The 27,873-nt window shown below is 47.1% G+C and overlaps 1 protein-coding gene across 1 annotated transcript; it reads left to right on the top strand.

The window, feature by feature from the left end:
- CNRIP1 (cannabinoid receptor interacting protein 1) lies at nt 1–27,458 on the top strand. Its single transcript, XM_083175738.1, has 3 exons — nt 1–469; nt 6,912–7,056; nt 20,504–27,458. Exons 1-3 carry the CDS (start codon nt 291–293, stop codon nt 20,666–20,668), a joined length of 489 nt encoding a protein of 162 aa, XP_083031864.1. The 5' UTR covers nt 1–290; the 3' UTR covers nt 20,669–27,458.
- The last annotated feature ends 415 nt before the right edge of the window (nt 27,459–27,873 follow it).

The following is a 27,873-nucleotide window of genomic DNA, read 5'->3' as shown; positions in this document are numbered from 1 at the left end:
GAGATCTGCAGGCACCATGCACGGTGCAGCGGCTCCTCTCCCCCTTATCTCCTCGGTCCCAGACTGCACATTGCACCCAGGGAGGAGATCCAGCTCCCCCTCCCTCCCCTTCCCCCTTGCCTGAGATTGGATTATAATAATGGATTAAAGTGCAGCCAGAAAGCCAGTGGATTGCGTCTGCTGCCATTGAATGGATCAGGTCACCGTTCTCCTCCCCGCCTTCCTTGCAGATCCCGTAGGGAGCAGCTGATCCCTCCTACAGCTGTCATTATCCTTCCAGACTGCAGAACATGGGGGAGATCCCTAATCTGGTCAAGATCGCGGTCTCCCTTCGGATCCAGCCCAATGACGGCCCGGTGTATTTTAAGGTGGACGGGCAGAGGTTCGGCCAGAACCGGACAATCAAATTACTAACGGGAGCCAAATACAAAGTAGAGGTGGTCCTGAAACCGGGAGCGATCAAAGCGAAGTAGGTGCAGGCGATCTGTCATGTACTTATGTATTTATGTATGTAATGTATGTATGTATGTAATGTATGTATGCATGCATCTGCATTTTGCTGCGTGAAATTGCATGCAAGGAAATTTTGCAGTCACTGGAATATGACATTTGGGCACAGTAAGGGTTAATCCCTCCTAATGTTATCCAGTTCACTCCCTTCTTCAAGGTTTTCTGCTTCCTCCTGCACTGTGCTGTCATCAGCACAAATACAGTAGTGATAATAATACACAAACATCACATTCCTCTGGGCCAGGCTGCTGAGGATTACAGAGTATTTACAGCCTATTCCTAGCATCTTTATATGTGGCCAGCAGACTGAGGGGTGCTAGGCCTACAGGATATATATGTCCTTTATGGCAACTGTCTTGGCCATCTGCAGAACATGAAGATCTGCAAACATGAATCCTGTGAGACATGAGGTTAATTATAGAGTACAATTGTCTCAGTGTCATAGTAAATATGCCTGATGTAAGGCTGCGTGCATTAAAATACACAAATAGGCACCATGCAGAGAGGAATGACCAAGCTGCATCTTTGTAAACAGATGTTTTGGAATTTGCAGACAGAACATGGGAGATAACCACAGCACGGGCCATAGGGGCTGTACCTACAGTATGAGCCATCTAGGTGATGCGGATGGGTCAGGGAACACGCAGTGCAAATAGGTGTGTGACCATGTTTATCATGTCTTCAATCATTTCAGCGCAGAATATAATGTTTGCTATGTTGCTGCTTTGCAATACAACACAAGCATAATTAAAAATACCCGACTGCACTAATTATAGTGACTTGTTTATTCAGAAGTCATTTAATAATACTATCTGTAATGCTGCTTCAGGGTTACTGGTTGTTTTCTAGGTTACTGCTTGGAGGAACTGTGTACTGGGCTCTTATTCAGATCTGATCACAGTACAAATTTGTTCTTAAAATGGGCAAAACCATGTGCACTGCAGGTGGGGCAGATGTAACATGTGCAGAGAGAGTTGAATTTGGATGGGGTGTGTTTGAACTGAAATCGAAATTGCAGTGTAAAAATAAAGCAGCCAGTATTTACCCTGCACAGAAAAAAAATAACTCACACAAATCTAACACTCTCTATACATGTTACATCTGCCCCACCTGCAGCGCACATGGTTTTGCCCATTTTGAGAACAAATTTGTACTTCGATCAGATCTGAATAAGGGCCATTGTGAATCCTCATTAGTCCACGTTGAGTGCAATTTCATAGAAGAGACAAATTGTTCCAAAGAAGAATTGTTCCTTTCTAAGAATGATGGACAATAACATCTATGTCATGTTGTACCTAATTCTGATATTCAGCACCACAAGATTATCCTTTCAGAGAGCTGCTCTCCTCATTTGCTAGCAAATATCTATCTATTAAATTATCAGGTGGTCACTCCAGTTAACAGGTACATCAATTTAGGGCACCAGAGATGTCATGTGCACATTGTATATGTATGGCACTACAGGTTGAGTATCCCTTATCCAAAATGCTCGGGACCAGAAACATGATTATTTTGTATATCGGAATACTTTTATATTTCAATGAGGTACCTAACCTTGCATTTATGTAGTACAAACACATGAAATACACACAAATATAGTTTATGTGTCCATACAACTAGGTTTCAAAAATTGAAACAAAGTTTGTGTACTATCTCAGGCACTGAATTTTTATGCCAAGCAATCCTTTATTTAGTGCCAGTTACATATCATGTCCTCAGTAGTTCTAGTGACATATGTCCCCAGTAGTGCCAGTCAGATGTCCACAGTAGTGCCAGTGACATATGTCCCCAGTAGTGCCAGCGACAGATGTCGGCAGTAGTGCCAGTTACTGATTTCCCCAAAATTGCCAGTTACATATCATGTCCCCAGTAGTGCAAGTTACAGATGTCCCCACTAGTGCTAGTTACAGATGTCCCCGGTAATGCCATTTACATATCGTGTCCCCAGTAGTGCCAGTTACATATGTCCCCACTAGTGCTAGTTACAGATGTCCCCAGTAGTGTCAGTTACTGTACATATCATGTCCACAGTAGTGCCAGTAACAGATGTCCCCAGTAGTGCCAGTTACATATGTCCCCACTAGTGCTAGTTACAGATGTCCCCAGTAGTGCCAGTTACATATGTCCCCACTAGTGCTAGTTACAGATGTCCCCAGTAGTGTCAGTTACTGTACATATCATGTCCACAGTAGTGCCAGTAACAGATGTCCCCAGTAGTGCCAGTTACAGATATCCCCGATAGTGCTAGTTACAGATGTTCCCAGTAGTGCCAGTTACAGATATCCCCGATAGTGCCAGTTACAGATGTCCCCAGTAGTGCCAGCTACAGATATCCCCAGTAGGGTCAGTTACATATCATGTCCCCAGTAGTGCCAGTAACAGATGTCCCCAGTAGTGCCAGTAACAGATGTCCCCAGTAGTGCCAGTAACAGATGTCCCCAGTAGTGCCAGTTACAGATGTCCCCAGTAGTGCCAGTTACAGATATCCCCGATAGTGCCAGTTACAGATGTCCCCGGTAGTGCCAGCTACAGATGTCCCCAGTAGTGCCAGCTACAGATGTCCCCAGTAGTGGCAGTTACAGATATCCCCGATAGTGCTAGTTACAGATGTTCCCAGTAGTGCCAGTTACAGATATCCCCGATAGTGCCAGTTACAGATGTCCCCAGTAGTGCCAGCTACAGATATCCCCAGTAGGGTCAGTTACATATCATGTCCCCAGTAGTGCCAGTAACAGATGTCCCCAGTAGTGCCAGTAACAGATGTCCCCAGTAGTGCCAGTAACAGATGTCCCCAGTAGTGCCAGTTACAGATGTCCCCAGTAGTGCCAGTTACAGATATCCCGATAGTGCCAGTTACAGATGTCCCCAGTAGTGCCAGCTACAGATGTCCCCAGTAGTGCCAGCTACAGATGTCCCCAGTAGTGGCAGTTACAGATATCCCCGATAGTGCTAGTTACAGATGTTCACAGTAGTGCCAGTTACAGATATCCCCGATAGTGCCAGTAACAGATGTCCCCAGTAGTGCCAGCTACAGATATCCCCAGTAGTGGCAGTTACAGATATCCCCGATAGTACTAGTTACAGATGTTCCCAGTAGTGCCAGCTACAGATATCCCCAGTAGGGTCAGTTACATATCATGTCCACAGTAGTGCCAGTAACAGATGTTCCCAGTAGTGCCAGCTACAGATATCCCCAGTAGTGGCAGTTACAGATATCCCCGATAGTGCTAGTTACAGATGTTCCCAGTAGTGCCAGCTACAGATATCCCCAGTAGGGTCAGTTACATATCATGTCCACAGTAGTGCCAGTAACAGATGTTCCCAGTAGTGCCAGTTACAGATGTCCCCAGTAGTGCCAGTTACAGATGTCCCCAGTAGTGCCAGTTACAGATGTCCCCAGTAGTGCCGGTTACAGATGTCCCCAGTAGGGTCAGTTACATATCATGTCCACAGTAGTGCCAGTAACAGATGTTCCCAGTAGTGCCAGTTACAGATGTCCCCAGTAGTGCCAGCTACAGATATCCCCAGTAGGGTCAGTTACATATCATGTCCACAGTAGTGCCAGTAACAGATGTTCCCAGTAGTGCCAGCTACAGATATCCCCAGTAGGGTCAGTTACATATCATGTCCACAGTAGTGCCAGTAACAGATGTTCCCAGTAGTGCCAGTTACAGATGTCCCCAGTAGTGCCAGTTACAGATGTCCCCAGTAGTGCCAGCGACAGATGTCCACAGTAGTGCCAGTTACAGATGTCCCCAGTAGTACTATGGTTTTCAGAACAATTCTGAGGATGGCTATCTTTTTTTATTTCACAACATTTTTTATTTGAACTTATAATGTCTGTGAGCGACGCTGGCATTTTTTAGTGAATATTTTGAACATCTCTCACAGAGATGTTGGCACTCAAAGGGTTAAGCATAGGATAGTCAAGGATAGCAGCAATGCACCAAGCTTGATAAAGGGCAGAGATATACCAAAAACATTGTTGCCATCTAAAAGACCTAATAAACACATTTATGTCTTCATCAAATGTTGGAGTGTCATGCATCCTTATACTACATGTATACATTTCCATACTGTATATTACAAAATCATATTTCTTTGAAAGATGGTTTTGATTGTATCAAGATAGCACGTCCTCGTGTTAGGTCCCTGACCTACAACAATTCAGTCAGTGCTCTCTTGGTGTTTTTTTGTGTGATTGATATTTTTCTGGTCCAAAGATCACCTGCACACAGCCGTACAAGCGGGATGATGCCAATTTGTACAAATAATCCAGGCCCAGACCTGTTGGAAAGATTCTGTGAATGTCTGGGGCAGCTGTAAAAGAGTGTGGTATAATTACCCGATAGTCGGGATTCCGACAGTCATTAGTCAGACGTCGGAATCCCAACTGCACAGCGTGAGGAGCGCAATGAAGCCCCTTGGGGGCTCTCTGCGCTCGCCACGCTGCGGGCACGGTGACGAGCTGCGCTCGCCACCTATTTTATTCTCCCTCTATGGGGGTCGCGGACCCCCATGAGGGAGCAGTCGGGATTCCGACATCGGAGTATCCAATGGGTGTGTCTAGTTCCATATATGGAGAGATTGTGAAAAGAGATTGTGAACGTGGCACCTAGAAGCGTGTGTGTGTACTGCTACATCTGAGAAGAATCTTTTAAAATGACTATACCAGGGGTTCCCAATCTTTTTGTAATCACGGCACCCTAGAGTATCAGAATTTTTCACGGCACCCCTAGGCCCCAAAAATATATATCAAATTAAGTAGATTGTGTTTATATGTGCTTCTTAGGTTCAGTTATGTGGTAAATGGCAGGATTTTGTTCTGATTGTACACATATTATGATTGGCAGCCACCAGCACTGTAGATGAGCCCCAAAGCAGTTAGTAAGAGCTACTATACTTGGTAAAGTGCTGGGAAATGCTGCTGATGATTCAATGTAAATGTTTCTGGAATATGATTCCAGCTTTGGATTTCAGAGCTAACACACCTACCTGGGACCACTATTCCCTTGTGGTTGTCTGAAATTTTAAGAAGCTACTGCTGGGCTGTTCAAATCTGTTTCCTGATTGTATGAAGGAATTCACTGTTTTGATGATCATCAATCTGTTTTGGATCTCATATCGGATTCTTGTCTAACTAACTCCTAAGAAGGAGATGCTCCTTCATTTTGAAACTACTATTCACCCCTGATGAAGTCACCTAGTTGACGAAATGCGTTGGGCCAGATTCATATGTTTTGATCACATGCTGTGAATGAACCACATACAGGATTCAAACTGAATTGTATTTGTTTGTTTTTATCTTTTGTATATAAAATATTATAAAGGTAAAACCTGTTATAAATAAATATATTTTATATGATATGCATATTAGTGTATCATAAGCGCACTCTGTACTCGCTATTTGTTTTTATATATATATATATATATATATATATATATATATATATATACAGGGCTATTTTTCAGTAGGCCCCAGCAGGAACTGAGGCCCTTATTCTAGTTCACTCTTTCTGACAAAATATTTCTTAGATGGACAAAACCATGTGCACTGCAGGTGAGGCAGGTGTTACTTGTGCAGAGATAATTAGATTTGGGTGGGGTTTTACACCTGCCTCACCTGCAGTGCATATATATATATATATATATATATATATATATATATCTTGTGCTGGCTCCGGCACTCTGCTGTCCCCTAGGACTCACTTGCTCCATTGCCTTCAGGTGTGACCACTTAGGGTCCAATAGTACAAACCCTAGGTATATCGAGCGGCACTCAGAGTCTTGAAAAACGAAGATACACTGCAAGAACGTGTTTAATGTAACTTCAACGTTTCGGGGCGCTGGTCCCCTTCGTCAGAACTCTGAGTGCCGCTCGATATACCTAGGGTTTATATATATATATATATATATATATCTTAGCTTATATACTGTATGTTTTATTTATTTATAGTGTATAACCCCGTACACACAGGACAATTTCTACTAGCCAGCATGCTGAGTGATGCAGGCTAGAGAATTCGCCCTTGTGCTTCCTACACACGTAGCAATGTGTGTATGGGCAATCGGTGCTAACCAGTGTTCTGCGATCTGACAAGAGAATGTGGCCCTGTTCCGATGTTTGGGGGTCTGCGCAAGTGCGTATTTGCGCATATACAGACCCCAGCAACGAACGGCTTTGGTGAGTTACACAGTCGCCAGGCTGTTTTTTGTGGGGAGAGAGGGCGGGGGGCGGAGGGAGGTGTCTCAGGCCCGGTGACTGCCCAGTAAGTTGAGATTTTTTAACCTGAATCAAGCCCAAAGTGTGAAGTCTTGCGATTTCCAATGCCCAAACACAGCTTCACTGCTTATCTCTGCATGTAGTTACTTACTAAACTGTATAACTCCATCTGTTTCAGGACTGTGAATTTAGGAGGCGTGATCATCCCCCTGGAAGAGAAATCCAGAGACCCTCAGGTTGCCTGTTACACAGCATTCTATGACACAGAGGGAGTGACCCACACCAAGAGTGGGGAGAGGCAACCACTCCAAGTCATTATCCAGGTACTGAAGCATTGGTTGTTACACTATGGGCTGAGTGCCATGGAGTAGGTGCGATGAGGCAGGGACGGGTCCAGGATCCAGGGCATAGAATAATGACATGCCTTGTTAAGGGTAATAAATTATAGAAGGGATAGAATGAATGACAGCATGGAGGTAATCAGTAAAGATCTAGGAGAGAGGAATGAGTTACATGATTCCATCGGTGGTGGGGAATTAATAACATGGGAGGGATGTTGGTGCTGGAGCTGGGAAATTAATATGGAAGACATTGTTAAATAAAAGGATAGTATCGAAATATCGTTGGTCGCAGTCCTGGCGGGTGCAAAGTAGACTGAAACCAGTAAAGATTTATCCCCTCCTAAAGCCTAACCCTAACCATCCCCTGCTGCAGACTAACCCTCCCCTCCTAAAGCCTAACCTTCCCCGCTGCATCCTAACCCTAACCATCCCCTTCTGTAGCCTAACCCTCCCCTCCTGCAGCCTAACCCTAACCATCCCCTCCTGCAGCCTAACCCTAACCATCCCCTGCTGCAGACTATCCCTCCCCTCCTAAAGCCTAACACTCTCCGCTGCATCCTAACCCTAACCATCCCCTCCTGTAGCCTAACCCTCCCCTCCTGCAGCCTAACCCTAACCATCCCCTCCTGCAGCCTAACCCTAACCCTCTCCTGCAGACTAACCATCCCCTCCCCCTTGCATCCTAACCTAACCCTCCCCTCCTACAACCTAAATCTAACCCTCCCCTCCTACAGACTAACCCTAAACCTCCCCTCCTGCAGACTAACCCTCCCCTCCTGCATCCTAACCCTCCCCTCCTGCAGACTAACCCTAACCCTCCCCTCCTGCAGACTAACCCTAACCCTCTCCTCCTGCAGACTAACCCTCCCCTCCTACAACCTAAACCTAACCCTCTCCTCCTGCAGCCTAACCCTCCCCTCCTGCAGACTAACCCTAACCCTCCTGCAGCCTAAACCTAACCATCCCCTGCTGCAGCCTAACCCTCGCCTCTTACAACCTAAATCTAACCTCCCCTCCTGCATCCTAACTCTCCCCTCCTGCAGACTAACCCTAAACCTCCACTCCTGCAGACTAACCCTCCCCTCCTGCATCCTAACCCTAACCATCCCCTCCTGTAGCCTAATCCTAACCATCCCCTGCTGCAGCCTAACCCTTCCCTCCTGCAGACTAACCCTAACCCTCTCCTCCTGCAGACTAACCCTCCCCTCCTACAACCTAGCGTCCAATCAGGAGCCGCGAAAGTCACCTCCTGATTGGCCGCTAGGCGGCCAATAGAATCATTTGGATGAGAGGCGCGGAACATGAAACATCTCTGCGCCTATTATTCCAGTTGTGAACCGGCGGCGGAGACGGAGAAGATGGAGAAGATGTCAGGATGTTCGCAGGGGACCTGGGTGAGTAGGATTTCCTTCCATAGGTCCCCCATGGATTTCTTCGGATCCAGGACCCCGGACTCTTCAGCCCTGGAGCCCCGGACCCGGACCAGCCCCGGAACCAAGTCACCAGACCGGACCCAGGGACCTACCGACGGGCTCAAGATAGGTAAGTATCAGTATGTATGTGCTTTGTATGTATTAAAGTTTTATTTTAAATGGGTGTCTGTGTGTTTATTTAACTATTTATTTTACTGTGGAACTACAAGTGCCAGCGGGCCCTTTAATGCCCCGCATGCTGGGACTTGTGGTTCTCCAAGTCCCAGCATGCGGGGGAGGCTTGCTGGGACTCATAGTTCCACGGTATAAGATAATAGTTTTTCATCTATTTTTTTACACCATTTATCAGCTCGATGCCCACCGCCCAGGGGCATCGAGGACAGCCCGGGTTTCAGCATGGGCAGGTAAGTTCTGGAGGGGGGGGCTTCTTTGTGGGGGTCCCCACTCCCCCAGGACCCCTGCCCATGCTGACCGGTCAGGGGGACTAATGCTTTGGCTGGGGGACTTGTATAAAAAGCCCCCCCCCCCCGGCTGTGGCATTACCCTCCTGGCTGGTTGGGCCCGATGCTGGTTCTTGAAATATGGGGGACCCCTAGTCATTTTGTCCCCGTATTTTGGGAACCAGGACCGCAAAATTCTGGGGTTTATACCGCGGGAAAGGGGGGAACCGGGGCTGTGAGGAAAATGCGGGAGACTTGCCCCCCTTCCCGGGGGGGCCGGGAGGGGGACCCGATTTGCGGGACCCTACTGGCCATTCCGGGAGTGTGGGCAAGTATGCATAAAACACGTGCACAAGTATTCAATTTAATTTAATTAATGGACATAAAATTACACAACACTGATCTAATGCATTAAAAAAATAATAAAAGGAGGAAAGACAGCTGGAAATGATTCAGTTATTAGCCTTCTTCCAACTGACTATAGCAGCTATAGTGGTAGTAGCAATATGATTTCATAAGGAATATGCCGTAGTAAAGACAGCATACCTCCCAACATGACCCTCTCCAGGAGGACACAGTGCTCTATTCCTGCACATTAACAGGGAAGTCCAGAAACAGAGCATCGTGTCCCTCCTGGAATGGGTCATGTTGGGAGGTATGGTAAAGACAGCTCCTGGCGGCAATCTCAGTATTTATTGATGGAAAGATCCCGACAGTGGGCCTGATTCAGACCGGTTCACTAGCCTGAAACCCCCACTCTGCTGCCAAATCCCCTCACTAGCATGCAAGATGTGTATTCTAACACATCCCCTCATATGAAGCTGAAGGGGAGAGAAATCATTCAATGGTCGGTAATAAAAATCAGTCAAAACTAACTTTTATTTCCAGCGCTGATCGCCAAACACGGGGGCAGGCGCTGCCGTCATGTGATGTCAGCTATCTGCCCCGAGCAGGCCTCCTCTGGAGCGAATGGCCCAGCCAGTATCTCCAGCCAGTAACTAACAGAAGCCGTTTGCTCATGGTGTTTGCACATGTGCATAAATGTGCATGCCCAAACCACAAACATCGTGGAAGGGGTTAAATTCAGCCTGTTATGAGCGGGTCTGAATTGTTCCCAGAGTGAAGTAGTGTCATTGCGGCTAGTAACACTGCAAGATCAAATTAGAATGTTTTCTGTCTGAAGCAATTGATTCAAATCCTTAGAACACTTTCAGAGCCACGAGTGATGACACTTCTGTGATAACAGACACCTTCTTGGTGAGCTGAACAATAGCAGTATTTGTGTGCTGTCATTTGTCTGCTCCTTCAGCTAAAAACATCTCTATTGTTTAATATGTTTGCAAAACAGCCCCTAAATTGACTGGAATGTCACTTACATAATTAAGCAAAATTTGTCACCTGCCAGAGCAGGGAACGTCAGGTCACCGGAGCAGGGAACATGCGGGACTAAAATGACCCAAATCACGTATTTTCGTGTCATATTAGTCCTGCCCCCTCGTCGAAGGCTTGTGATTCCCTGTTGAAGCCTATGGGATTCTTACCGCAGCGCTACTGTGAGGAATCCGTCACGTATCCTTCCCAGCCACCCCCCGCCGTCCCCGTCTCTCTTACCCGGAAATCCAGTGCCAGCACCGTATCGCAAGGGACAGCTCTTATCGCAAGAGCTGTCCCTTGCGTTATTAATCACATATGTTAGAGCATAGGCGATTATTAAGAATGCGGTGGCCGGCGAAGGGGGGCAAAAATGGGCAGCAAATGTTAGAACATCCCACCCTAGGTCTGAATAAGGCCCATGGTGTGATTATTGGGTTTATCCTTTTTTAACTACCTTCCCAGAATGGCCATGAGGTTCCCGAATATCGGATCCCCCTCCCAGCCCTCCCAGAAGGGTGGGCAAGCCTCCTGCATTTAGCGGGGCCCCCGCATCAACCCACACACACACACACACACACACCAAATACCGATGTTTGCGTATTTTTGGGGGAGGAGGAGGGGTTAAAATGATGCACATCACACCATTTCCAGGAATGGAGGCCGAGCTTGAGTCATTTATCCCCGCCTCATTCCTGGAAATGCTGTGATTCACGGCTCATTGGGAAGGGGGATTTTGCGATTTGCATCATTTTAGCCCCGCCTCCTGGCTCAAGCCCGACCCCCAAAAAGCTGCAAAGATTCTCCACTCTGGCCTTCTACCAGAGAGGAGACACTTAAGGTAGGCAAGTATGGGTTTAGTCGCTTTTACTATTATACCTGAATATAGTGTTTAATTAATTATCCATCAGTTACAGCAATCTTACTCTTTGGCATGTATTCAATGCAGCCAGCGAGGGAGTTAAACAGTGAGGATTGCAGAAAACCAGCGATCCTCGCTGTTTAACCATCGCGCCGGCCGCTCGCTCTATTCAACGTTCTGGGAAAATCCTTGCTGTCACACACGGCGAGAATACCCCAAAACAGCGAGACCCGCGGCTATTGCAGAAAAGTCGCTGTGTTTAGCCGCGAGTCTCGCTGCTTCTGGAGCCGCATACGCCAATTCCCCCTCGCTCAAAAAATGGAGCAAGGGGGAATTGGTGTAGGAGGGGGGGTGCGTTGAATACTGACAGGGTGAGTGGTGACAGCGAGCAGAAAGTTCTGCTCGCTGTCGCCGCTCGCCCACAGCATTGAGTACCTGCCTTTGTGATTCTTTTCTGCTCAAAAAAAGTTTACAAAAATGTACAAAAATCTACAACATGTACAAATTTTAAAAAATTTAAACTGTCATCTCTTATATATTTGGCTACATCTGTCACTCAAAATGTGTCTGGAGCTGTAACGCTGGGTTGTGGACTTCCATCTTAATTTATGATTGTCATCACCTGTTTTAAACAGGGTAATTGATAAGAAAGGTGTTTAAGCACAGGTGATGGTAATCCATAAATTAAGAAGAAAGTCCAGAAACAGAGCAATGTGTCCCTCCTGGAGAGGGTCATGTTGGGAGGTATGCACCTCCCTCCCCCCCCCCCCCCCATTCACGGCATCCCCACGATTAAATGGCACATGCAAAACACTGACATGGCTATGGTCGACAATGAAAAAGGTTGACAAGATTTATTTTTCACTTTTTAAATGTTTTCATATTCATTCTCATGTGTCGAAATGGACACCAATGAAGTGCCACACTTATGTCAACATTTACATGTGTTGACCTTTCTGTGTTGATTTTTTCTTGTGGCGATTCGCGGCACACCCCCCGCAATTCGCGGCACCCCCGGTGACTCCCGCGATTCGCGGCCCCACCCCGTGACACACCCCCCCTCCTGCGATTCGCAGCACCCCGCGACCCCCCCTCCCACAATTCGCGCCAACCCCCCGGGCCCCCCTCCCGCGGTTCACGGTGCCCCCCACTACCCCTCCTACCGCGATTCCCCACCCCTGACCCCCCCTCCTGTCATTGCGGCAACCCCCCGCCCCCGCGACCCACCCTCCCGCGATTCACTGCAACCCCCCGCGCCCCCCCCTCCCACAATTCGCGGCACCCACACCCCCCACCCGCGACCCCCCCTCCCGCAATTCACGGCATCCACCCATGACCCCTCCTCCCGTGATTCGCGGACACCCCTCACCTCCTACCTCCCCCCCCCCACCCCCGCGCGCGATTCACGGCAACCCCAGGATTAAATGGCACATGCAAAACACTGGCACAGCTATGGTCGACAATGAAAAAGGTTGACATGAGTTTTTGAAGATTTATTTTTCTTTTTTTGAATGTTTTCATATTCATTCTCATGTGTCAACATGGACACTTATATCAACATTTACATGTGTTGAACTTTCTGTGTTGATTTTTTCTTGTGGCGATTCGCGGCACCCCCCGCGACCCCCCACCCGCGATTTGCAGCACACCCCCCGCAATTCGCGGCACCCCCGGTGACTCCCGCGATTCGCGGCCCCACCCCGTGACACCCCCCCCTCCTGCGATTCGCGGCACCCAGAGACCCCCCCTCCCACGTTTCGCGCCGCCCCCCCCTCCCGCGGTTCACAGTCCCCCCCACGACCCCCCCTACCGCGATTCCCCACCCCTGACCCCCCCTCCTGTCATTGCGGCAACCACCCGCCCCCGCGACCCACCCTCCCGTGATTCACTGCAACTTCCCGCGCCCCCCCCCCCCCTCCCACAATTCGCGGCACCCACACCCCCCCCCCCCGCGACCCCCCCCTCCCGCAATTCACGGCATCCACCCACGACCCCTCCTCCCGTGATTAGCGGACACCCCTCACCCCCTCCCCACCCCCACCCCCGCGCGCGATTCACGGCAACCCCAGGATTAAATGGCACATGCAAAACACAGGCACGGCTATGGTCGACAATGAAAAAGGTTGACATGAGTTTTTGAAGATTTATTTTTCTTTTTTGGAATGTTTTCATATTCATTCTCATGTGTCGACATGGACACCGATGAAGTGCCATACTTATGTCAACATTTACATGTGTTGAACTTTCTGTGTTGATTTTTTCTTGTAGCAATTTTTTTCCAGTGACAACTATGAACTATGTGCACGTCAACCTACACATCATCAACCAATTCTTTGTATAATATATAACACCTGTTCTGTTTTACTGTAGGTGTTTTAAGTCAGACCTTTTACTGCTACTATTACTGTTTATGTAAATGCTTTCTGAATGACAGCAACATCCTACCATCCTTCAACAAGAATATATAACCAACTAGGTGATTCATCGCGCCCCGTGCCCCCCCCTCCCGCAATTCACGGACCCCCCGCGCACCCCCCGCCCACGATTCGCAACCCCCCTTGCGCAATTCACGCCCCCTCCCACGCTTTGCGGACCCTCTCCCGCGATTCGCCGACACCTGCGCCCCCCCCCCTTGATTCACGGCACCCCCGCGCCCCTCCCGCAATTCACGGCACCCCTAAGCCCCTCTTTAGTCCCCCATATACTCACACACCCCTATCACTACCCAGCTTCCTGCTCTCCTGAACCGTAACTTCCACCACTGGGGAGTCGCTGAGGCTGTTTTGCCCACATGCCCCTATCATGCCTCATAGCCCAGCCTCCTGCTCTCATGCACCCGAACTCCCACCCAGTAGGAGGAGACACTGACTAAGGGCCACCATCCTGTACTGCCACGCTGGACCCTCACCCACTGGCAGAAGCTGCACAGTATCTCCCACCCTCCTCTTTAGTCCCCCTTATGCCCACACACCCCTATCACTACCCAGCCTCCTGTTTTCCTGTGTCGTGACCTCCGCCAGTGGGGAGCCGCTGACTCAGAAACACCCTACTATACTATTGCACACACACACACCTAAACAACATGCACACACAGCCCCCCACACCCACAAATGTCACTGTACCATCCACACTATCAATGTACATCTTACTCTGTAACCGCTTTTTAATTAAACAAAACAATACACACCCCCTTCCACATCATATGCTCTCTATTTAACACATTTCACCTATAACTCAAGTTGCAATACAGGCCATCTTTCATACAATTCTAACCATCTTTCTTATATGCAAATGTTCACAAATTAAGGGGGCGCAGCCCCTTACGACGGTGTGAAGAGCGCCCGTAGGGCGCGATGAATCACCTAGTTTTGAAATAAATGACCAAATGGCAGCAGCAAGATTCCATTTCCCTAAACCATGACTATGTGCAAGCTGCATATTATCCTCTTACCAGCAGTAATTTGCATGTTTTTCTCTGTCATAACACTGGAACACATTTTCACACAATATTCTCACCATCTGTACATTTTTTGGCACTCTATTGCTAACGTGGGGTGTGTTCTTCTTCTTATGCCATGTGTGAAAATGAAATAACAGAAAAAAAATTCTAGCTAGTGAGATATACTCATTTTAAAGGAAACAGATTGCCATAAAAAATGTTAGGAATTTCTAGTATTACAAGGGACCAGGCCATTAATGCCAAAATAATCAAAGACATCCGATTTGGGCCAATTACATGTCCCAATCCGTTGGGAGTCTATGGAGGCCTTTAGTCTAGGGAAGAGGTTCCCAAACTTTTTGAATCACGGCACCCCAAAACATCAGAATTTAAAAAAAGTTAAATAAATTGTGTTTATATCTCATCCTTCATGGCAGTACGGATGGTGTAATGGTTAGCATTACTTCATCACAGCGCTGAGGTCATGGGTTCAATTCCCACCATGGACCTAACTATGCAGAGTTTGTATAATCTCCCCGTACTTGCGTGGGTTTCCTCCGGGTACTCCGGTTTCCTCCCACATTCCAAAAATTTACTGGTAGGTTAATTGGCTCCTAACAAAATTAACCCTAGAATGTCTGTGTGTGCGTGTACATGTGGTAGGGAATATAGATTGTAAGCTCCACTGGGGCGGGGACTGATGTGAATGTCCTAATATACTCTGTAAAGCGCTGCGGAATATTAAGCGCTATATAAGAAACTGTTAATAAATAAATCCTTGTTGTAAGTTATGTGGTAGTGGACTGGATTCACTTCTGTTTGTGCACAATTTGACTATTATATTGGACATAAATAACTTGAATCGGTCCTGGACCACCAAACCCCTGCAAGTCCCCCAAGGCACCCCAGGGTGTCAAGGTACACAGTTTGGTAACCACTGGTCTAGGGTGTTGGCGGCCCTTAATCAGGCTCTGGGGATAACTATGAGGTGAAATGAGGAGGTGGGGCTAAAGGCCCCCATACACTATGCGATTTTCGGCCGATTTCACCCGATGTCGGCACTTTGGGCCGATAAATCGGGTGAAATCAGCCCAAAATCGCATGTGTTTGACATCTGATCTGATCTGATGCGCGGTCCCGTGCGCATCGGATCTGATCAGGTGGTCGGACCTGCAGAACATAAGATATATCGGCATCTGACCCATCATGGGCACATCGTGGGTGCTTTTGCACCCATGATGTATCAGATCCGATATATCTATATGTTTGGACCCTCCTCTCGCCCCCCGCAGTACGCATACATCACCGGAAGCAGGAAGCCGCCGCAGCGTCCTGTGGGCTGTCACAAATGAAGTGCGCAATGACCGGTAAAAGAAGCAGTGCTCCGTCGCCTCTGGGCTGAGCTCCGGCAGTGTACAGCACCTGATTGCCTGCGCGGCTCTCTGTAGACTCCAGTGTTATAAGAATTTAACACAGGAGTCCACAGAGAGCCGCGCAGACACTGTACGCTGCTGGAGCTCAGGCCGGAGGTAACAGACTGAGCACTGCTTTATATTCACTCCTACAACAACAGTCCCATCCGTGGTACACTTCCCCAGACCGGCATTATTTATCATACCCACCGCGCGCACACTACCCTGTTAATCATCAGCAGTGCACAGTTCGTTAGGTTTATCACTCTGATTTATTTCAGCACGCTGTCACCTAACTGCTTTCCCTCCTCTACACATCTCACTTTTCACCTCAGCAGCACAACTCCCCAAGCAGGGGGACACACAGACCTCGCTCTAGAGAGGACACACTATCAGATGCACAAACATTCTACACTTACCCTCCCCCGGTATTACAGAGTGATTACAGAGATCCTTTCCCCACTCCCAGCCTCATTTGGTCTTATTTGCAACATTGTACTGTTAAAACTGTAACTAGTCCTGTACCAATTATACTGTCAATTAACAATATATGTACCCCAGCTACATTACTGGGGGAGGGGGGCTACAGTTTAGGATCAGCCTTGCTGGGGCAGAGGGGGTGAAGGGCTACACTGAAACATTTGGGGACAACTAGAAATTATTATATTATTAAAAATAGTATTACATCAATATTATTAATATAATATTAAATCAATTAAAAACTATAAAAAAAAAAATAGAAACTAGCTCCAGGTCTCCTGGCACAGTGGACGCGGGCTCATAAGGACAGCCTAGGATCAGGGACTCCGCTGACGGCTCAGGGCCACTGTGCGTCAGATAAATCACATGTGATTTATCTGACGCAAATTGGATATATAAAACGGCACATCAAGTGTCAATATGTATGTAGGCCTCCTGGGAAGCTGCAGGGGAAGTTCAAGGAAAATCAGATGCAATTTACAGGTCAGATAAATCTTACTAGTGTATGGGGGCCTTAAGGATATGAGCTGATTGTGTGAGGAGGACTTGTGGCCTTTATGGGGTAATTTTAACTAAACTGTAGGTTTACAAAAGTGGAGCAGTTTCCTATAGCAACCAATCAAATTCTAATTTTATTTTCTACAAGATGCTACAAAAATGCCAAGTAGAATCATCTCCACATATAAACCCACACTTTAGTCAGTATAAACCTAAGGAAATATATAAATAGTTCTGCTTTTATTGTAATAAGGAAGCTTCTGCCCCCAGACACATGATCTCAGATTCACAGTATTATCACTCTAAATATAGCTTATATCAGGGAAAGGCACAATGACAAACACAAAATGAGGTTACTGGGGGATTATTTACACAGCCCTATATTTCCTGTGTGAGCCAATGCTATCTGTTCTACACCTATGTACAGCGCTACAGGACCCTTGTGCCACCATATAAATCAAAAGTAGTAAATTAAAAATACACTCCCAATAAGAAGCATAACAGCTCATGGACTGTTCATGTAAGGAAGAAAGTGAAATATACCTAGGTATATAGACCCAAACCTGCTAACTGAAGCCAATATTAAATTACTGAGGGGTAAATGTATGAAGCAGTGATAAGGGAGGAGAAGTGAGCCAGAGGAGAAGTGACCCCTGGCAACCAATCAGCACTGAAGTAACATCTATAATTTGCATAATATAAAATTATACAGAGCAGCTGATTGGTTGCCATGGGCCACTCCTTTGGCTCACTTCTCCCTTATCACTGCTTCATACAACTACCCCCGAGTTCCATATATATATATATATATATATATATATATATATATATATATATCTTTAAGAACAATAAACAATTCATGATACATATGTAACCTGTTGTCACTGTGTTGCACCTGTGAGACGATAGTGTGATGCACTGAAACTAGAGGGAGGAAGATTCAGGAGAAATTTGAGGAAGAATTACTTCACAGAAAGAGTAGTGGATAAGTGGAATAGCCTCCCATCAGAGGTGGTATAGGCAAATACAGTAATACAATTGAAACATGCTTGGGATAGGCATATTGATATCCTTACAAAAAAAATAAGGATCAAATATGGTTTGAGGTAACATGTTTAAAAAAGTGGCAGACTAAATGGGTCAAGTGGTTCTTATCTGCCGTCAAATTCTATGTTTCTATGTAGCCAATGAGCTACAGTTCACAGAATGTGGGGGCTGATACAGCCTTACAGATTATCAGAGGACTGCACATGTGCACGGTCCGCAGTTCGCATGTGCGAACTCTCCATGCCGCCGCGGCCAGCCGTACACTAGCTGATTGAAAGCCGGATGGCATTTGTGGGCGGCACCCCAGCGGATTCTGGGAGTGCCGCACAAAAACGCAGGCGGGCCCGGCCGCTGGGAGGGAGGGGCGCCGACAGGGGCGTACCTTCACTCAGGTGAGGAAGGAGGCTAACTGATTGCATGGCTGCAAAAAGTTGCAGACCAGCAATCTGGACTGAATAGTAAATTACCAAAACAATTCTAATCGGTGAGGACGCAGCTCATCGGAAAATATTCTGCCTCCATGACCTCCAACACTGCTTCTTTCCTAAAAGTAAAACTTTACCCTGTACACATGTGTGAACTGAGATCACACTTATACAGGACATAGATAGCTACTGTTACACTGCTGGTCTGCATAGCATACATCATATGCATCATGTGCGCTCTTCTGTGAGAGGCTGGGGTCTTCCAGCTCCCAGAATGCCTGGCAAGACCCCAGCGTGGTGAGAAATATTGGTGTGGTCATGCGATCAAGCCCCCAAAATGTCATACACCAGGGGGCTATGCCCGCTATTGGACATGAGGCCATGCCCAGTTTCACGACACTGGATTTTAAAATGCTGGTGGTAATCTGGATGTATCATTTGACTGGAAAATAATTATATTCTGTAGCAGTTCAACTGTAGGACATGGCAAGCACAGTCTCTCTTTATGCCGGTGCCCAAATGAATAGACAGTAGACAAACGCTTGGATTACAGTCATTATAAATTACTACTTATATGTCATTTTAAGAATATTGATTTTCCATTCTAGCACAGTTATATAATTATAAAAGTCATCAAGTAGACCAGAAGTTATTCACAGTTGATCTAGTGGTTAGCATCTATGACTCACACATGAGTTAACGAGTTCAATGTCATTTGTATGTTTATTTACATATTCCGCTATATAAGCTTCTTATATAGCGCACACATATTCCGCAGCACTTTACAGAGAATATTAGAACATTCACATCAGTCCCTGCCCCAGTGGAGCTTACACTCTATATTCCCTACTACATGTACACGCACACACATACATTCTAGGGTTAATTTGTTGGGAGCCAATTAGCCTACCAGTATATTATTTTTAGATTGTGGGAGGAACCCGGCATACCCGGAGGAAACCCACGCAAGTATGCGGAGAATATACAAAATGCACACAGTTAGGGACATGGTGGGAATAGAACCCATGACCTCAGTGCTGTGAGGCAGTAATGCTAACCATTACACCATCCATACTTTGCGCACATGGGTAGCTCTGGTTTCCACCCACACATTTCAAAGATACAGGGCGGGATTCTCCAATAACCCCCGCAGCACATCGCCGGCACTCGCATTGTTAATAATCGCATATGCAGTAACATGCGATTATTAACGCAAAGGCGATAGCCGACAATATGCTGCGGGTCCCCCCTCCCTCCCTGAACCCACCGCCGGTTGTGAGAGGGCTCCTCTTCCTCCTCCGTGCACCCAGAAGCGGTGCAGGCAGGAGATCACTGGTCCGGGCAGCACAGCAGGTGGCTGCCTGGACACAGGTGATGGGGATGCAGAGCGGATCGGCGGGGGGCGCGCGGGGCGGCGGGGGACGCAAAGGGAAGCCCATAGGCTTCCATGGGGTTACGCCATCTAGAACTGGAGTAATCCCCCACAGCGAAGCCCCGGCGGTGGGTCTTTGCTGCATATGAAAATGCAGTAAAAACCCCGAAAACAGGGTTTTTACGGCATTTTTAGTTTGGCGAATCTGGCCCACAATGGTAAATTGGCTCCTACTATAAAAACAAAACAAATCCCCAGAATGTATGTGTGTCTATGTGATAGGGCATATACTTCAAGGGCCCCTTATTTTATTTTATATTTTGTGAGATTTGATCCAATTTGATTCAATTTATCTGACAAAATCTTATGTGCCTGATGTGTAGGACACAATCCACAATCTTTGCCATTGGGTATAACCAAGAGATTGGAAGAGATTGAACCTCCTGCACATAGGATAAATCTCGAGTCAATCAGGTTCAATTTGTTGAACAATAAGTTGAACAAGTGTAAGGGGCCCTTTAGATTATGAGGTCCACTGGGACAGGGACTGATATCAATGGCCCGAAATACTACACAGCACTGCACTGTAACAAATAACTGTTCACAAATGCATCATTCATTATTTTTCTTCTTTTGATTTCTCCGTACAGTTTGAAGACATCGGTAGCTTTGAGACGGTATGGCAAGTTAAGTTTTACAACTACCATAAAAGAGATCATTGCCAGTGGGGAAACAGCTTTAGCAGCATCGAATATGAGTGTAAGCCCAATGAGACCCGCAGCCTGCTGTGGATCAACAAAGAGATGTTCCACTGAAACCACCAAAGCTGGACAATCATCCGACAAGAAGCCCAACTTGACCAGCACAATGAGCCTATTAGCGTCACGACGTGTATATTACATATCATGCTAAGATGAAAAGAAACGTGATGACTCTGTTAATGTTTACTTAAAGCAGGCTTGTCACACAGTGGAGACAGACATTTATGGGCAGAACCGATATTTGTGACAACGCAGCCTATTAAACCACTAGGAACCAATGAGATTGCTAGGGCTGCTTCATCATGAATGGTCAGCCCAACGAATGGTTGGTTCCATTGTTCTACAATTTCAATTCATGATTATTACTATGGGTCTGATTCAGAGATGGGCGCAATGTCGCTGTTGTACGCAGCAGAGCAGTTGTTTTGCCACTGCCTATAAGTGGTACTATACATGTGCTGCAATGGGGGTTGTAGTAGGGATTTAGTGAGTGACAGACAGAGAGCATTTATGGGATGCAGCAACAGTTTTGGGGGGAGCCCCACAGCTTGTTAGTGCACCCCTTATGCAGGCACAATGGCTCTGGCGTCATAGAGTTACCCAAACCATAAATTATCATGTGCATAGGTCAATAATCGACCGCTGTGCGTCCGATGTCCGCATCTTCATACACAAGCATCTGGCATCTTCATACAAATCATGGCAGCTGCGGCATATACATGTTTTTGCGTATTTTAAATTACAGCAGCGGCTACGAGTGTCCATCTCTGAATCGCCCGTTTATATCAGTTATTTATGTTTACAGTAGTGTTACTGGATCTGTATTATTTTTGTAAATAATAGTTTGTGTATAATGTAATTGCTCATTGACTTTAGAATATTAGTATTTAAATAATTTTAGAAAAATCAGAAGATTGTGACAAAGTAGTGACTGGGAAACTGTCATTAATATGTTTTACTTTGTGCCTTTTTACGGTTTGTAGTGTTGAAAAATATGTATTGTATGTGTCCGTGTACAGAATCGTGTTTATACGTTTTACTTTTTTACTTTCACTGTATGTCCTACACAGGGCTTGAAGTGGTCATGCAGAGGTGGGGGGACTCACTTCTCTATGCCACCTAATTACCCCTCTCCCACTCCCCCATTAGGCAGAGACAGGGCCATTGGTAGGGTTTTTGGCATCCCTTGCAAACTAGAATGCTATTCTGTGAGAATTACTAAGCAGGGCCAATGTGGACTTAAAAATGTTCCACCTCACCAATAGAGGTGGTGGAACGCAGTTCCACCGCGTTCCGCCTCACTTTAACCCCTGGTCCTACATTAGTTCTGCAATTTGTCAAGTTGAATTAGATTAAATGACCTGGTGTTTCTGAAGAGACTTTTTCAAGGTCACCGCAGGTCAGAGGTGTGTAGGTCATTTCATCATACTGCGGCTAAGACAATATTATACAGTGGGTAGACGGCTTAATCATAGTTTGAAGGTAAATAAATATAAAACTGTTAATGATAGTTTCCCGTTATATATGTGAATATTTGTTTTTGTAACATTTACCATTGAGTTTTGCTAAATATTTTGGTGCAAAGTTTTCAGCCCCCGTTCCTTTATTTGGGTATGAGTAGTTAGGTCGACAGTCAAAAAAGGTTGACAGCTATTGGTCAACATGGTCAAAATGGCGTCATTAAAAAGGTCGACATGAGGTTTTTCAAAAAAATGTTGTGTGACTATCGGCGGGATGTACTAAAGGGAAAATGCGGTAAACCGGGGGTTTTACCGCATTTTCCTATGTACTATTACCCGTCCGCCCCGTTTTCGCCAGGCAGGGTATCGCCACCCTCTGGGTGGCGATACCCTATAGAAGCCTATGGGCTTCTTTTCGCCATGTCGCCGCAACCCCGCCGCCTCGCCGACCCCCCCTTTCCCCCTCCCTTGGGCTTACCTTCTTGCAGGTCCTCCAGGACCCCGGAAGGTAAGCCCTTCCTCCCCCTATCAACGCAGCCGGACATCTTTCCGGCTGCAGGGGGGAGGAGGAGGCGCCGGGGACAGCCTGCTTAGCTGTCCCTGGCGTGTAGGCATCAGGAGCCGGCAGGGAGGAGACGGAGACCCCCCGCAGACCACAGTACAGGTATCGCGGGGGGTCTCCATTACCGCACTGCGATGCCAGCCGCATATGTTAGTACATATGCGGCAGCATCGCGGCGGACACCCGACGAAGGGCGGCGATGCATATTAATACAGCCCGCCCTATGTCGGAAAAACAAAATAACCACTTACATTTTGTCTCTAATCTGAAGTTTAACTAACATTTGTTGCTTTCAAGAGCAGATTTGTATTTCACCTTTACCACCTATTGCTGAAAAAGAAAAAAAATAGACTTAATCCTTTATATAAGCCGCAGTTTAAGGTATGTTTCAAAATACAGTATAACTGACAGTTATAGCATATTTAACCAAGCAGATGATTCAGGCAAGCATATATACTTACTGATTGGCCACTAGATCTGTCAGTGCTGACATCACAGCTAGACGGCGTCTCAATTTTGGCAGTCCCTGCAACCAGCTGACTGACCTCCCATACACACAGCCAAAGCGGCATCAACTTTGCTACAGGGTCAATGCAATAGGTCTGTGAACTAAAGCTGGGTACATTATCGGTTTGATCGGATGACATATTGCAAGTAGGTCGACAGATGCATACACACAATGAGCCAAATGTAATAGGGTGTGATGCAGCCCACACACGCACCGATCCCGGCGTGCGTTGTGGGCTTAACTAGCACACATAGCATCGCATCGTATGCCTTGTGCATACGATGTGCATGCGATGCTATGCTAGAAAAAGCTAGTACAAAAAGTATGTGCAGCACATACTTTTTGTACTGTACGATGAGGTGCCGCGGGAGCGCGCACCCCATTGTACAGCATCGCACCGCCCGCATCGGTGCGTGTGTGGCCTCCTTGAGAATGAGAAAGTGAGAGATTTGGGGAGTTTTCACTTTTTTTTTTTAAAGCGGCAATCAATTACATGGCAATATCAATCCGTTCAGTGTAAATGATCGCCACTTTAAAAAATTAAAGAAACTCTCCCACAATCTCTCACTTTCTTATTCTCACACTCTATTACATTTGGCCCATTTTATGTATGCACCCGCCGGCATCCTTGCAATATGTCATCCGATCGAACCTATAACTTCTGTACCCACTCTATAGTATGTTTATGTGAGTGCTATTGGGTTAGCTGTGGATGTGCGATTGGGTTTGTGTTATCTAATGTCCATGTGCTGCAGCTATATTTTTGGTATTCTTTATTTACCCTTTGAATGCCAACATCTCTGTGAGCGATATACAAAATATCTGCTAAAACATCCAGCGTCGCTCGCATTTGTTATATAAATTCAAATAAAAAATGTTGTGTAAAAAAAAGATTATATTTCCTATCTCTTATATATTTAGCCAGATCTGTCAATCACCTGTGTGTATAACGCTGGGCGGAGTTACACGGGTGATTGAAAGGCACCCCAGCCAGCGTTATACACACACATGGTGATTCACAGATTAGCATATTCCATATGAAAAGGAAGCCTGGACTTATTTTTTTTATGTTCTCCCCTTCCGTTGAATTCGGGGTGGGCGCTGATGTCATCTGCCCGCCCCAAGCAGGCAGGGCCATGCCTCAGTTTGCTGGAGTCCACCCAACATGTCCATGGGCGCGCCCAGCGTTTTTGTGGGCAAGCCCATGAAACGCTGGGTGGACCCAAGCAAACGCCCTCTGGTGTTCACTCAGGCTGCGAGCTCCTCGGCGCAGAGAAACTTTGCGGAAGGCACTCGCAGCCTGGGCCTGCACATGGGCATTGGCGACAATGCGCATGCACAGACCCAAAAATCAGAGATGGGTCCGAATTCGCACCAGTACGAACAGGTCTGAATCAGCCCTTATATTCAAACCAGAAATAGGGGGAGATTCTCTAAGAATCTCCGCCCCCCTTCGCCGCCCATCGCATATTTAATTATTGCATATGCTGTAACATATGCGATAATTAAGGCAAAGGACAGCTCTTGCGTTAAGAGCTGTCCTTTGCGGTGAGAGTCGCTGGGTCCCAGCAGGTCCCGGCGGCTCCCCCCTCCCTCACACACCCGGCGCTGCTGCTGCTGCGCCGGGCTCTCCTCCTCCCTGCACCCGGAAGAGGATCAGTGCAGGGAGGAGGTCACAGGTCCGGGCAGCACTGCGCTGTGCTGCCCGGACACAGGTAAGGGGGGAGGGGCGATGCGGGGCGGCGGGGGGTCGGCGCGGGGCGGCGGAGGGTTGCGATAGAAGCCCATTGGCTTCTATGGGGCATCGCCAGATCTTTCTGGCGATGCCCCCTGCCGCGGTAACCCGGCGGGGGATGCTTACAGCATCCCAAAATGCGGTAAAAACCCCGATAACGGGGTTTTTACCGCATTTTTAGCTTAGAGAATCTCCCCCATAGGCTGTTATTGTATAGCAACTTTATCTGATTTAACAATAGGTTCCTGGAATGACCATGTAAGTCTACACATGTATGTTTCACTGTGCCTGGAGCCAATGCCCACATAAAGGGCTATTTTTGGGCCGGAACACCCCTTCTGAAGCTCTTTTGCAGCCTGCCCTGCTGTCTGTCTCCTCTGCCACATCCCTTTGGAGGGGAGGAGAGCTCATTGCACGTCTCTCCTTCCCCACAATGTGTCCCTCTGACTGGGCTGTCAGCCAATTAGAGCTCGTGGGCCGGCTCCTGGTTGGCTGCCAGACCGTGAGCCAATCAAAGCTAGTGGGCCATCAGCCAATCAGGAACCAGCCTGTGAGGTATGATTGGCTGACGGCCCAGTCACAGGGACACAGTGAGGAGAAGGAGAGACACGCAATGCGCTCTCCTCCCCTCCAAAGGGAAGCGGCGGAGGAGACAGACATGATTTGTCCTGGATTCGCGAGTGCTGGAATGAAGACAGGGCGTGGGGCTGATGTCCTGTAAAGGGGCATGGTTACATGTTATCATGGGATGCTATAGCTCTGTGCTGCATAAATACAGTCACAGACAGATACACATGCATGCATTCATACACATAAAGACAAGAATGAAGATACATTAAGTCATAGACATACAATATACACATACATAGCAAGGTTGCCGACTTTCTGGCTGCCCTCTCCGGGAGAGCCCAGCCAGCTCAGTAAGGCAGAAGCAGGGCCATTGCCGGGAGCAAAAAGGTGCGGTGTGGGGGCGGAGCCACAACCGGGCTGATCTGTTTGGGGTGTAGCTAACATTTTATGCATTGCACTGCGGGGGTGAGGCTAAAATGACACGATCGCTTCATTTGACCCACGGACCCCAGCCCCCCCCCACCGGAGATGGAGGGCAATGCGGGAGGGTTGCCTGCCTTTCCAGGGGTCCAGGAGGGGGAACCGATTTCCGGGACCCTCCTGGCCATTCCGGGAGGGTAGGCACTCCGATATAAACATGCATTCACACACACACATACAGATACATACAGACATGCCTCTGGGTGAGCAGCTGCTTCTCCCCTCCTCTCTCCCATGCTGTACATCAGTGGGGTCAAACTCATGGCCCTCCAGCTGTTGTGGAGCTACACATCCCAGCATGCCCTGCCACAGTTTTAGCAATCCATTATATAAAATCTGTGGCAGGGCATGCTGGGACGGTTAGGTTCACAACAGCTGTAGGGCCATGAGTTTGACACCACTGCTGTACATTGACATGTAGCTTAAACCTCTGTGTTGCAATGTTTGCAGTTGACAATGCAGGTTTACAGAGTAAAGGCCCATACACACTGGGCAACTTTGAGCTGAAAGACACTCAAAACAGCAAGTTTGAGTGGCTTTCAGCTCAAAGCCACCCAGTGTGTATGGCCCGGCGATGAGCGCTGCTGCGGGCTCTCACATCATCGCTGGGAAAGCCGTTCATCTGCTGGTATTACCAGCAGATGAGTGGCTTGGAGGACGGCTTTGCGTAGCACTGCGCTATGAAAAGCCATCCGCCCCCCGTCGCCGGCGCCGGGCAGGGGGAAAGCCGCTCAGTGTGTATGCACTGAGAAACTCCCCCCAGCAATGACAGCAATCATCGCTGTCCTTACATGCGGGGCATAGTCGCCCAGTGTGTATGGACCTTAAAGTGCTTCTGAAAAGTAGCGCCATGTTACACAGCCTGTGGGGAGCAGAAGGGGGCTCCTAGAGTATACATCATAGCTATAAATGTGTGACTTGCTTTGTAAACTGATTTAACAAAGAGAATGTAGTTTGTGAAGTGAGATGATTTGACTTGCATAAAGGGGATGGACGGGGTACATTCATTATTTGATATACAGAGGGCTGCACCGCAATTTTCACTCAACAAAGGGAATTTCACCAGTTCAGAGACTGGATCCTGTTCTCTGTCTTTATTGGTACCCAAAATCTCATGCTAACAATATAAACCATATATGGGGCTAGGCTGGTCATTATTTCATAAGCAAAGTGAAAGTTTAATTGAAAGGGTTCATGCTAAAAAAGATACAGTAGCTGTGAGGAAGTGCGAGGAGTTAATGACCAGTTACAGTATTCATTACCTTGGTTCTAATCAGGAGGTATGGCCACTCCCCCTTTGGGAAAAATAAAAATATGCTATGTGCTGCGCTATGCTGCTCTGCAAAGCGGTCTGACCTGGGCTCCGCCAACATGTCTCTGCATCCCGGAGCCTGAGCGTGCGCAGTGAATAATGCTTTCGGTTCTGCGAACACATACACAAAAATGTGTGATAAAAAGTTTACTTTTTTAAGGTGAATAACAACATATAATGCTGTGCAAAAAGAATAAAGAAAATGATTTCATACTCACATACCCTTTCTGTGTCTTCCATTCGCTACGGCACGTAGTATTAGGGGTATTACATCGGGGAACGCACTGTTTGGTGAGGGAAATGTTAAACTCTTTTTGGGGTATTTTGGGGTTGTGGATTCTGTCCATCAGGTCTGCTTATCAAGATATAAAATATATCCATACAAACGTATACATTTAATGAATGCCAATCAAATGAAGTAAGAAGATCAGTCCCAAGAAGCCTAGAACACAAACAGCAAAACAAAAGTTTCTTCATTGAAAAACCGCTGTTACTGGACATTTGCAGTGGATGCTCCAATAAGATGCTGTCAACATTCTGGCAGTCAGGATGATGGCATCCAGTATACAGACGCCGGCATCCTAAATGCCATCAGAAGACTGGCATCGTAACATTGAAAGGATCAGGATAAC

This window comes from Crinia signifera, chromosome 3 (assembly GCF_055691185.1).
Source record: "Crinia signifera chromosome 3, ASM5569118v1, whole genome shotgun sequence".
Taxonomy (NCBI): domain Eukaryota; kingdom Metazoa; phylum Chordata; class Amphibia; order Anura; family Myobatrachidae; genus Crinia; species Crinia signifera.
This window is presented reverse-complemented; position numbering and strand designations above follow the sequence as displayed.

Bases quoted from the DNA above. Each gene is read 5' to 3' on its own strand.
- CNRIP1 (XM_083175738.1), top strand. From the start codon at position 291: ATGGGGGAGATCCCTAATCTGGTCAAGATCGCGGTCTCCCTTCGGATC. The intron at 470-6,911 runs GTAGGTGCAGGC...CATCTGTTTCAG, and splicing joins CCGGGAGCGATCAAAGCGAA to GACTGTGAATTTAGGAGGCG. The intron at 7,057-20,503 runs GTACTGAAGCAT...TTCTCCGTACAG, and splicing joins CACTCCAAGTCATTATCCAG to TTTGAAGACATCGGTAGCTT.